We start from the raw sequence: 12,865 nt of genomic DNA on the forward strand, positions 1-12,865 counted from the left end.
TTCACTGTAAATCTCCCGTTTAAGAATTGCCCACAAGTTCTCAGTTGGGTTCAGGTCAGGAGAGGAAGGGGGCCACGTCATAAGTTTTTCATCTTTAACGCCTTTACTGGCGAGCCATGCAGAGGAGTACTTGGGTGCATGTGATGGAGTATTGTCCTGCATAAAAATCATGGTCTTTTTGAAAGATGCAGATTCTTCCTGGAGCACTGCTTAAACAAAGTGTCTTCTAAAAACTGGCAGTAGGCTTGGGAGTTGATTTTGAGCCCATCTTCAACCCGAAAAGGTCCAACCAGCTCATCTTTAATAATACCAGCCCATACCAGTACCCCACCTCCACCTTGCTGGCATCTGACTCGAAGTGGAGCTCTGTCCCGTTACTGATCCAGCCACGGGCCCATCCATCTGCTCCGTCAAGAGTCACTCTCATTTCATCAGTCCATAAAACCTTTGAAAAATCTGTCTTCAGATTCTTCTTGGCCCAGTCTAGACACTTCAGCTTATGTGTCTTGTTCAGTGGTGGTCAGGTTTCAGCCTTCCTTACCTCGGCCACGTCACTGAGCGCTGAACATCTTGTACTTCTTGATACTCCAGCTAGGCTGCAGTTCTGGAATATGACAGAACTGGAAGATAATGGGTTCCTGGTAGCTTCACGCTTGATTCTTCTCAAATCCTTGGCAGTTATTTTGCGTCTTTTTTTCTCAGCATGTTTCTTGCGAACCTGTTGACTATTTGCAACATAACGTTTGATGGTTCTGTGATCACGCCCCAATATCTTAGCAATTTCAAGAGTTCTGCATCCCTCTGAGGGACTTTTGGTCATTTTTAACTTTTCAGAGTCAGTTCAATCTCTTTTTTGGCCCATTTTGCCTAAAGAAGCTGCCTAATAATTATGCACACCTTGATATAGGGTGTTGACCTCCTTAGGCCACACCCTCCCTCATTACACAGATACACATCACCTGCTAGGCTTAAATCCATTAAGCATTCAAGTTTATCCAGCTTGGAGTTAGAAAATGTGCCTAAAAATGATAATATGGTCAAAATATTCACTTGCCTAATAATTGTGCACACAGTGTAGACACTGAATTGAGACCTAGTCCAAATAATGGAGAGACTGAGACGAGACCAAGTCCAAATGATGGAGAGACTGAGACGAGACTGAGATCAAATGATGGAGAGACTGAGACAGAACTGAGATCAAATGATGGAGAGAGAAGAGACAGAGTCCGAATGATTCTTCAGGTCCAAAATAACTATTAGCAACAATTTACAAAAGCTTTAAATTGCAGTACAGGAATGTGAGCATGTTGCCATGCTCTGGAGAAACTGGCTCTCTTCACTGAGGTGATGTTCCCACAGTTTAGCTAGCACAACTGAAATAGCGTCTCTTAGCAACACAATCAATGACAGGTAAACTAACAAGCGTTACAGTGCTAATGTTAATTAGCTGAAGAGCAAAGAGGCCTGGTATACACATGCTGCCTCTGCATGGCGAGTAGCGCGGCAGTGCGAGCGCTACAGCTCGAACCCGCTGGCCTTTCACACATACAGCGTTTGAGCTGTGGAGCAGAACAGCAAGATGGTTATAGTCATGACTGCGGATGATCCACGGGACAAGAACTATACGATGGGAAGTCTCAACGCTGAGCTATTTCTCTTGCTGCTGTTCCCAGAGTCGGACTCCATTACCCAGACTGCTCAGTGGAGTCATGGGACTTCTCAGCTCTCTTCTCTCGCTCTCGTGAATATTGATGTTACTCGTCTGTTCATGATTGTCTCCTGATTAGTTTAGTTTAGTACTTAAGCCCAGGCTGTAGTTAGCTCTTTGTGAAGTTTTGCTTTCCTCCGTGAACATACTGAGCGTTTCTTGTTTCTATTCTCGTGTATGACTTAGTGCCTGTTTGCATTTGACCTTGCTTTTTGGATTTGCACTTCTTGCACCTTCACTGCACCTGATTGCTACATGGTTTTGACTCCTCATCTGCTTTTTCAGATCTTTCTCTGTCTTCCCCAACTCTGTTATGGTTGCCTTTCTCCTGCTGCTTGCTTTTCTGGATTTGACCCATGCCTGTGTATTGACGACTCTGTGTTCTCCTGATTACACCAGTAAAGCTTCACTGTTGCCTTTTAACCACACATGTCTGCTCACTGACACCACGTCACAGTTATACAGATATTCACTTTTCCAAATGTGTAAATGGTCACATCGGTCACTCTGCTCAATAAAAATATCATTTATAAAAGTACACAGTGTATTTGTTTGTCCAGGACAGCATTCTGACTTATGATTAGGCAAAAGTTTCAAGCCTAGTAGCAGCACAGAATGTTTAATTAGTATTTCATCATGAATAAATTTTTTTAGTTTGTATATGGTTTTTAATTGATTTCCATGGTTTATTAAGTATATTTTGCTGCGTGACACATGGAAAAATTTGGCACTGGGTCTATTCTCTAAACCGCTTCATCGGGGGCTCTGTCGCTTTGCACAGGCAGCCTGTGTGAAAGAGCTGACCATTTAACATGGGCACTAAAATGAAAAGCAAGACTTTCCATGTCGCTCATGACACGTAGAAGCAGTATTGGACATCACGGCTCCTGTGAAATGATAACTCTGATTTACAGTGTCTGCATTCGACTTGTTCACACTCTGTCTGCCGCGCCTTCATTCAATATGTTCTTCATTAGTATGGACTGCAGTCATGCCAGTTGAAGTGATACCGCCCCCAGCACTTCCTGTAGTGTGTTGCATTAAACATTAATGACGTGTCGACACTGAAAATCCAAGTCAATAAATTTTTATAATTGACGTTGTTGATTATGGAGGCAGATGATCCGCTGTGGCGGCCCCTAAAGGGAGCAGCCGAAAGAAGAAGAAGACGTTGTTGATTATGTCGACTAACTGTTGCAGCCCTGTCCCAGCTAGCAGGGAACTTTCACAAATTTGGCTACTTTACCTACAAGTTCTAATAATATTTAAAGCAAACTTGTTAATCTAATGTTCAAGGAATGTTTTAAGGATGTTCATCATTTCAAATAAATGTTCCAATATGATTACATGTTAACTAAGACAACATTTCAACTGCAACATTCAGAGGATGTTTTGAAGGTGCTATCAGATTACGTTTTTAGAGAGCGTTCCCAGAAGAACATCCTTGAACAACAACAAAAAAAACTTTTTACTGAAATCATTGATAGAACGTGTGTGCAATAATCTCAGAACAGGCTTAGAACCAAAGATTTCTTGCTGGAATGGATTTTTGTAGGGATTAGCAACAGAACCATAATCAAATCTAGCACCTTGTTAAAGCGTGAGGGAAATGTAATTTACTGATAAACAATTGAAACTTGAGCTGCATCAGCTTTATGGTGAATATACACAACTGGGGAAAATCCCTGAGGAGATAAAAAGGCCAAGAAGACGCAGGTAAAATTTCAATGTGTGGTTCACTGTAAAAAATGAGGAATTAAAATTACTTTTAAAAATTAAGGCAATAGTTTGTATGGATCTTTCTGAGTTGAATTAACTTTATGTTCTATTAAGTAAATGCAACCTATCTAAGCCACTTAAAATATACTTAAATAAATTATCACAGTATAACTAAAATTACTATTTTGACTCAACTTAACACCCAATAATCAACACAAAATATTTAAGTTAAATCTACTTACGTTTTCTAATAAACTCAACTAAATAAAATCAAAATGAATGACTACAAATTCAAGTTGTCCTAACTGATTTTTTTAAGTTCTACCAACATAGAAAGATCCATGCAAATGTCACGTGGGTTAGTTAAATATAAGGTAGTGTTAAACCATGTATGTATTCCTAAAATAACCAGGGACTTCCAAAATATCACATAGCCCCTGGGAATAGTATTTTAAAACAATCTAAAACACTTAAAACCTACTATTAAAATTTACTACTCCTAGGAACCATAGAGATGGAGAAAAATGCACAACCAGAGCCCAATCTAACCCAAACTCCACACGACTCACCCACACTAATAAAGAAATAGTAAATTCGTTTGGGAGGGAACAGAGTATGAGCCAGTGATCCCAACAGGAGACAGCGTACTCAAACAAGAAATGTTTTATTTTATACTTTGGGCAAATATATACACTAAAAGCTAAGTCGTTGCGGTAGATTAATGGAAACAGAAGCAAAACAACAGAAAAATAAATAAACAAAAACGCAAAACAAAAGAATAATACTAAATAAACAAACAAACAAAAAAAAAAAAAAAAAACACACAACAAAGGGGGAACTAAAAAAAAGAAAGTCCAGTTCACTGTTTCACTGAGAGAAGTCCATAACAACCAGGGGGATGTAGACACGGCTCCCTTGAGTCTCACCACGTCACTCTAGGACAAAATAGAAGAAAAGACTGACCAGTAATATGTCCTTTGTGCACTCAAGCTTGGGTTTAAATTAGCCTAGTGGACAGTTCCGGGTAGTGATCGAAACCACTACCCAGACATTGCAGCAACACGCCTGTGGTGTATAGGATGACCCTCGGTCTTCTATCCAGCGTTCCCTTTGAGCCGCCGCTGACGTCACCGCATGCACACGCTCCAGCAATTCCTCCTGAATCTGCTGCCAGCCGCTGCACTCACGCGCCACTCGGACCAAGCCCCTACTGCCGGCTAATGCTGCGCCGAATCCTGCTGGCGTTCTAGCCACGCTCCCGGCTGCTTCCGCCTCTGCTGCGCTGTCCACTCCCACAGCACACCTGTGCCACCAATCTTTACTCCCCCCTGGGTCCTTTGTTCTCCTTCCCTGGATCTCTCTCTCCTCCTGTAAAAGTCCGCTTTTAAAATAAGAGTCCCCGAGCACCCGCGCTCTCTTTCCACGCTGATAGGCTGATTAAAGAGACAGTTATTAGGTTCAGGTGGAGATAATCAGACGGCCCCAAAAGAAATCAAGAACACCCAAAATTACACAGCACACCACACGAAAAATTTAAGTAAAACCAAACACTCTAAAAACATATCAATACACACAAACAAATCCAAAATGTATTTTAAAGATAAATCAAGAAAAATAACACCTTTTTGACCCGTCTAACACAAACTATTGCCTTAATTTTGTTGCCTTTGTATTTCTTAAAATATAAGCCCACTTAACAACCACTCAAATGAATCAATTTCCATACATCAAATATATCTGCATTTATTAAAAGTGCAAACAATACGCATGCAGCAAAAGGACTTGCATATGCAGTCCTTAATTCAGTTTACATGAAACATAAAATGTATTGCTTCAAAAATAATAACGTACAAATGTTGGTCAACCTGAAAGTCACGATCATTGACTGTGCTGTGCATAACTGCTTTCTTTTTTTGTTCCCTCACATTTACTGAATGCATATCATTGCTGTTCAATGAAAAACATGCATCTCCAAAATAATGACAAAAATCTTCTTAACTTTGAATGGAAGTTAATCCATGTCATTTGAAAGCAAGGGGGGGTGTGCTGGAACCTATCCAAGCAGTCATTGGGCGGAAGGCAGGATACACCCTGGTCAGGTCGCCAGTCTCCAAATTGCACATTAAAAATTAAATATGTGCGTTTATAACAGCGTCCACACATCGAGTCAGCTCGCTAGCATTTAGCTACTTAGCTCGCTAGCAAAAACGGCCTCAGCAGACTGAAAAACCACCCCCACCTATCAAGTTAGTGTTTAGCATTTAGCTACCTAGCTTGGAAACAAGACTTACCGAAATACTTCTATCCAGAGAAAAGCATAGTCATATATGTCGATATCGGTTAACTCCTCTGTTTACGTTTATGCATACGAGCACCAAAAAGCACGACATTTAAGGAGATTATCAACCTTGCAATATGAGCAGAAGGGCTTCAACAGAAAGTCAAACGAGAGGAAAAATAACCTCACAATTTAGAAAGCAAATCAGTAAGCCAGCTATGGCTTTAATGCCGACATAAATCTGCAAATACACTCTTACAAAGTTATTTTACATGTAGAAATTAGGTTATGATATACTAATATTTGAGGTGATAAGAAACTTACCGTATATCAAACGTTTACGATGGCGCCCGTTTCGTTAAACTGAACGAAAGTAAGTTGCTCCAACTGAGTTCACCAATGTTGCTCTGACGTCTAGAAAAATTAAGTAGATTTTGATGAGCTTGTTGAGTTCAGTTTATACTGCAAACTATAGGTTCATTAAGCATAAAAATATTTACAAACAGCGTAAACATGTTTATTTTGTGTGAATTTTAATGAAATTTTAAGTATAATTTGCCTTGAGTCAGAATCAGTTTTTACAGTGTTCACAAATATCACCCCAAACATCCTGTAGGGGAACTTGAGGACCAGGTGTGACTGGGACTCTTCACCTTGGCTAAACCTTATGAAAGTTGCTGCACTTCAATTTGAGTTGAATTGAGGGTCTTCTGACTTCCAATCCGCTTCCTAGTTGGACCTCTAGCTCCAAATCTTATTGATCCCACTCTGAACTGTTCTCTTCAGAAGATGAGATATTAAAGTTATTCCTTATTCCTCATTCCTTAAAAGCTGCGCTGGGTCTGTCTTCAAAGCCTATCAGTCCCAAACCCAAAGACCATCGAGGACAAAGTGAGCTTTTCTCTGCTTTCCTCTACAATACTGGCATGGAGTTCCAGAAGTTCTACTAGCTAAAAAAAACTCCATCAGGTTTGATCAAATTTCTTTCCTTCAGATATCGAGAAAATTGCTACTATTTCAAGGTTATTGCTTTTTTAATTTACTGTCTCCTTATGGTTTACCATCACATAAACCTCATTCAGAGAGTATTTTGTCCTATTATACTGGTGTCTTCTTCTTATTATTGTTATTATTATTATTATTATTATTATTATTATTATTAGGGGTCCAAGCACACAGTGCTGGAACCCTATGGTAATTGATAGGATTTTTCTTCTTCTTCTTTTTCTGCCCTAAAACGAATCCTGCAGACCAAATTGAAGTCATACAGACATGAAACTTGGTGAATAGGTAGTAGTCCCTCCTGCTACTCAGGTGCTGGAGCTTAGCCCAATTGGCCTAATGGTGGCACTATAGCAAGGCTTTGTACATTCAGGGCTGGTGATTCTGTACCATATGTCATAGAAACAAAATTCTTTCTTCTCCTGATTACATATGTCACGCATATGACATGGCTGCCATTGGCCAATCAGATTTCAGCAGGTATTTGCCAGCCTTACAATTGGCCAATCACCACAAAACTTGACAGGTATTTCTAGGTATGGACTGTCTAATACCCTTTGAAGTTTGACAAGCATTGGCCACTGGGGGCACTGCTTATACATATACAGCTCTAACTCAGAAACACATTGAATGAATGAAATAAATTAAAGTTGAGGAGGATAAAACATCCATTATTACTTTCTTTAAACTGATTAAAAACAAAGCATGTATTTCAGTGTTGCTGTACTGATCTGGGGGTGGAGGCAGCAGCTGCTTATAGCTGAGTTTATTTGGGATCAATAATCAGAATCAGAACAGCAGGAGTTAAAGCTACATACATCACAGTAAATACAGAGTTAGAAACCCACAGAAACCACAAAAAACAAGTCTCAATAATGATGCATGTAAGACCTGTAAAGCTAAGTGATGATCAGATACTTGTGCATGAGCCCTCCTGGTGAAAACCTGCAGATCAGGCGGTGTATTTTTCATAGAACTCCACACTGGGCAGAGGAAGCAGAACACATCTCACCACTGCAATTTCACCATCGAGCTTCTGCCAAAACTCCAGGACTGCACACATATTATTACCTGCATACACCTAAGAGAGGGAGACAGAGAGAGAGAGAGGGACAGAAAGAGAGAGAGAGGCAGAGAGAGAGACAGAGAGAGAGAGGGGGATAGAAAGAGAGAGAGAGAGGGATAGAAAGAGAGAGAGAGAGACCGAGAGAGAGGGATAGAAAGAGAGAGAGGCAGTGAGAGAGAGAGAGGGATAGAAAGAGAGAGAGAGAGAGAGAGGGGTTAGAAAGAGAGAGAGAAGGATAGAAAGAGAGGCAGAGAGAGAGGCAGAGAGAGGGATACAAAGAGAAAGGCAGAGAGAGAGAGGGACAGAAAGAGGCAGAGAGAGAGAGAGAGAGAGAGGGATAGAAAGAGAGGCAGAGAGAGAGAGACAGACAGAGAGAGAGGGATAGAAAGAGAGGTAGAGAGAGAGAGAGGGATAGAAAGAGAGAGGCAGAGAGAGAGAGCGAGAGAGAGAAGGATAGAAAGAGAGAGGCAGAGAGAGAGAGATAGAGACAGACAGAGAGAGAGAGGGATAGAAAGAAAGAGGCAGAGAGAGAGACAGAGAGAGAGAGGTAGAGAGAGGGATACAAAGAGAGAGGCAGAGAGAGAGAGGGACAGAAAGAGAGAGGCAGAGAGAGAGAGAAGGATAGAAAGAGAGGCAGAGAGAGAGAGAGAGACAGACAGAGAGAGAGGGATAGAAAGAAAGAGGCAGAGAGAGAGAGACAGAGAGAGAGGTAGAGAGAGGGATACAAAGAGAGAGGCAGAGAGAGAGAGGGACAGAAAGAGAGAGGCAGAGAGAGAGAGAGACGGATAGAAAGAGAGAGAGAGAGACAGACAGAGAGAGAGGGATAGAAAGGTAGAGAGAGAGAGAGGGATAGAAAGAGAGAGGCAGAGAGAGAAGGATAGAAAGAGAGGCAGAGAGAGAGAGATAGAGACAGAGAGAGAGAGGGATAGAAAGAAAGAGGCAGAGAGAGAGAGAGAGAGAGACAGAGAGAGAGAGGGATAGAAAGAGAGAGGCAGAGAGAAAGAGAGAGGCAGAGAGAGAGAGACAGAGAGAGGGATAGAAAGAGAGAGGCAGAGAGAGAGAGAGAGAGGGATAGAAAGAGAGGGGCAGAGAGAGAGAGAGAGAGAGAGAGAGAGGTATTCACTCTATATGTTTATATCACAATACCTACATTTAGAGTCGGTTATTCATTCAGCCTAATATGAATTTAGTCATCACTGGACTTTCATGAAATTATTTGTACCTTGATATTGTAGTTCTTTCCTGCTACAATTTGTGTCCGGAATGTCAGGGTCTCAAAAACAGCGAATTGCTTCCCAGTCTGCTTCTCAACTATTGGCTTGACCTGAAATCAAAATCAGCAGAAAGAAACAGATCAGAAATCACTTTCAGTGATGAATTGAGTCCAACTAAAGGTCTGGCCAAATTGACAGATTTATATAGAATGAATATTTTTAATCATCTTGTCTTCTGTTGAAACTTGTCACTATTCCTTTTTGCAACATTCCCTTCTTATATTAACTCCAATAACAAGCTCTGCCTTTAATGAATTCTTTAACATATTTTCTATTAAAAGTGTACTTCATTGTTTTCTTCATCGTTTCATTTCAGAACTTTAATTTTTTATTTGCAGAAGAAGATAAATGAGGAATTTCTCATGATCTAGGTGTTTAAAAAAATGTACTGGTTGAAATGGATGAAATGCATTAAATAGTCAAAATACAATAATCTATAAGGAATAGAAAGCTGTTCAGTGGGTTTTATGTTAAGTATTATAATTTGATTATTTTTGTAATTGTTACACTTCATTATGGATGTTAAGGCTGGCTTACAGCAAGATTGCTGCACAGATCATTACAGTTATATTGCTTTGACATCTTTAAACAAGAAAACTGAAAACTTGAGCTGTTCTTAATGTAGCTGCATGTTCCTGGTTGAGCAACACCTGAAAGAACTTTCCAAACTCAATCACACAGTTCAAATCTCCTGCACATCGGCAGCAATATCAGCCAGTTTTAGCTGTATTTTGTTTTATATTCTTATTAATTCTCTTTTGTTCAGGATGATGATCTACACTCTCAACAGCTCTGAATGATTCTGTTCATTGACCTGTACATCAAAATATGTGAGCTGTATTGTTTGATCTGTGTAATAAAACAGTCGCTCAATCAGAATTCTCATTCTTACATTTCTATCTTATTATTTGATTTAAATTCAGAATTTTTAAAGTGGAAGTCACGCTTAAACTTCAATAAAAAAAATCCAAATAGTTCCTGTCCAGTGTCACTATAAATTCTCTGATTTTAAATCATATGAAGTTTAGTTTAGACTTAGTTTTGACAAAATAACCAATTAAAAGGGACAACATGAGGAAATTCTGGTTCACCTTCTTGCAGAGTTCTTTCACTTCTTCATTAGCATCTTTCCAGTCAGTCCACCCTCCAGGCATAGCAGAAGTCATGGCTCTTCAGGTTCTTCAGGTGAGTGCTGCAGTAGAACAGAAGGATCTGAATGAGGTGAGCATCTGTGTTGAAACTGCTGTACTTCTGCCTATTTTATACCCTCATGATGACTCATCAGATGGAATGTACCAAGTTAGTAACAAAGATCAGTCATGATTTTAAATATAAAATGAATGTATTTATTTTCAGATACAGTTCTTTGATGGTTTAGAATATACACATATTTAGTCAATTAAACACCTACTTTATTCTGCATGGTGAAGAATTAAATGTCATTTATCCCTTTTTCCTTCAAGCCCCTCACTAGTATACCCTACCCTACCAGGTTGAATGATGACATGAAGAAAATCAGGGAGGGCAACACTGTGCTTCCATCAGGTTATGGCGCTGTTTTATAGCAAGCTTTTCTTTAGTTGGACACCAACAGGCAGAAGTTTTCACCTTCATTAAAGAAAACAGTTCTGTGTGTTAAACAAACTCAGTTTAGGAACCTGATTTGGGTAAAATGAGTTACACGACTACTATTCCTCATCTATTCAGTATACAGTGCAGTTCTGCACTAGAGAACACATCCACAGCTCTAATTCACAGAAAATTATTTCAGTACAACTTTTTAAAGGATTCTAAGGAAGGGGTATTCTGATCAATATCAGATATGGCACTTCATTATGGAGATACTCCATTGAAGAAAGCTCTCTCACTCATAGATTTCATAGCTGTATGAAGGCTGCTGTACAGTGAGAGAACTTACACACCTTTAAGACTGAGAAGGTTCACCAGGTCACAGTGAGCTGGAGCTGAACCACGATTTGTGTGTTAAAGTGAGTGATATAGATCAATACAAGCACAGACAAGAAGCTGAAGCTTTTGGAGCATAAAAAGCCCCCCTGTGGTCAATCTGGGTAGGCTACACCCCTGATCTGTAAGCAGATATAATATTAATTTTAAAAGCATAAAGTACATTCAAGTCCACTTTTCTTGTAGCAGGGAACTAAAAACAAGTCAAATTCTATTAAAGATGAAATAATTACAGTGACAGTGTAATATTATTCAAACACTTTTTTCACAAATGACAATCACATTCAGCTCATCAGCAAATGGACTTCAGTACAAGGATCTTCTCCTAGGACCAATACAAGCACTAGATATCTATCATCACACTTTTATTTTCTATTTTAATTTTATGATTTAATTTCTTGAACTTCTTGGGAAGAGGAAACATCATCCACCACTACAGAAACTGCATCATAAGATGATTTAATCAATACAATGCAGCCAGTTAAAATGTGGAATTTTAAACTAGTTGGAGAATAATGATGACATTTGAACAACCTGGATGGATTTAATAGTTAAAATGTGAATGTAAGAGTTAAAATTTCTCAGGATAAATCAAGAACTTTACCTTTTCTTTGGATACCAGTGGAGATGAACCAAAGAAGGAAAGCAGAAAGATAATAATAATATATTATAATATATAATAGCTTTAATTATGTTATACATTCTTAAAAACATGGTTCTTCAAGGGTTCTTTAGTAAAGTCTGTTCTTATCTGTGTTCTCAATGAAGGTCCTGAGAAAAAGTCTCTGTCAGGTTCATGCCGTGTTCTTAAAGTGCAGAACGGTTTTCACCTTTGTGCTCTTGACTGTGTGTAGATCCTGTTCTTCCCTGAGAACAAACCCCACATTAGAGAACACTGGAAAGTCAGAGTCTTTGTCAGAACTGTGTAAGAAGAAATTTTGTCTGAAGGTTGGTGAACGAGGCCCAATAGTTCTATATAGTAACATGAACACTCGAAGAACCATTTGCATGTTTAAATAGTTCTTTGCATTGTGAAATGGTTCTTCAGATTGATAGAATATGTTTTGTTTGGTTCTGTATAGAAATTTTTGAAAACGGTTCTATATAGCACCAAAAAGAGTTCTGCAATTATTGCAAAGAACCATTTAAGCAAGCAAATGTGTGTTGATGGTTCCATATAGAACAACTGTCTTTACTAAGGAACTGTTGAAGAAACATTTTTAAGAGAGCACCTTTCTGGCAGAAGTGGATAGAAACTCTGATCCATGTTCTTCTGTAAAGTTTTAATGGCTTTGTACTTTCCTGAGTATTTTCAAATGATACTTCTACTTTTACTCGAGTACATTAGTGAGTAAAGAATCAGTTCAGCTCCTGTCCTGCTTTACCATTGATAACTGCTCTCAATTTGAGCTTTAGAGTTTGTTTCAATGTCCTGTAGATGTAGATGTAGGGTGGAGTTTGTGAATGAGAACATTCAGGCTCCAGACTCTTCACTGCAGTAAAAGACGTAGCTGAAGGCTGTAGAGAAATAGAAGTTCAGTTACAGCTGGAATCAGTTACAGCTGTGCAGTTAAAGGGGTTCATCCTGTAAACATTCTGACCACTGTTATATATTTATACGTTTAAATTATTGTAATTTATAATGTATTTTGTCCATTCCTGTGGAAATGTGTCCAACAGGTTCAACCCTGTGCTAGAACGTTTTTTGTTTTGTTTTTGTGGTTTTAGAGTTCTCAGGTTTCAGCTTCCTGCATTACCTGTGTAATCTCATTCTTTGGCAGCAGGTTTTGTTTGTGCCAACTCTGAAATTGTGAAACTCACAATCATCAAACCCACATAAAACCAATTCCTTT

General features: G+C 39.2%; 1 protein-coding gene across 2 annotated transcripts; it reads right to left on the reverse strand.

Moving 5' to 3' along the window:
• Window positions 1-4,072: 4,072 nt before the first annotated feature.
• LOC119262557 (cystatin-A-like) lies at window positions 4,073-10,271 on the reverse strand. Of its 2 annotated transcripts, XM_037535312.1 has the most exons (4): window positions 10,139-10,271; window positions 8,996-9,097; window positions 7,720-7,788; window positions 4,073-6,119 (listed from the first exon to the last, which is right to left on the reverse strand). In XM_037535312.1, exons 1-4 carry the CDS (start codon window positions 10,211-10,213, stop codon window positions 6,099-6,101), a joined length of 267 nt encoding a protein of 88 aa, XP_037391209.1. In that variant the 5' UTR covers window positions 10,214-10,271; the 3' UTR covers window positions 4,073-6,098. The 2 variants fall into 2 exon arrangements, with proteins under 2 accessions (XP_037391209.1, XP_037391208.1); XM_037535311.1 differs by lacking the exon at window positions 4,073-6,119 and having other exon boundaries at window positions 6,238-7,788.
• Window positions 10,272-12,865: the final 2,594 nt, after the last annotated feature.

The sequence above is a fragment of the Pygocentrus nattereri genome, chromosome 27 (assembly GCF_015220715.1).
Source record: "Pygocentrus nattereri isolate fPygNat1 chromosome 27, fPygNat1.pri, whole genome shotgun sequence".
NCBI lineage: Eukaryota > Metazoa > Chordata > Actinopteri > Characiformes > Serrasalmidae > Pygocentrus > Pygocentrus nattereri.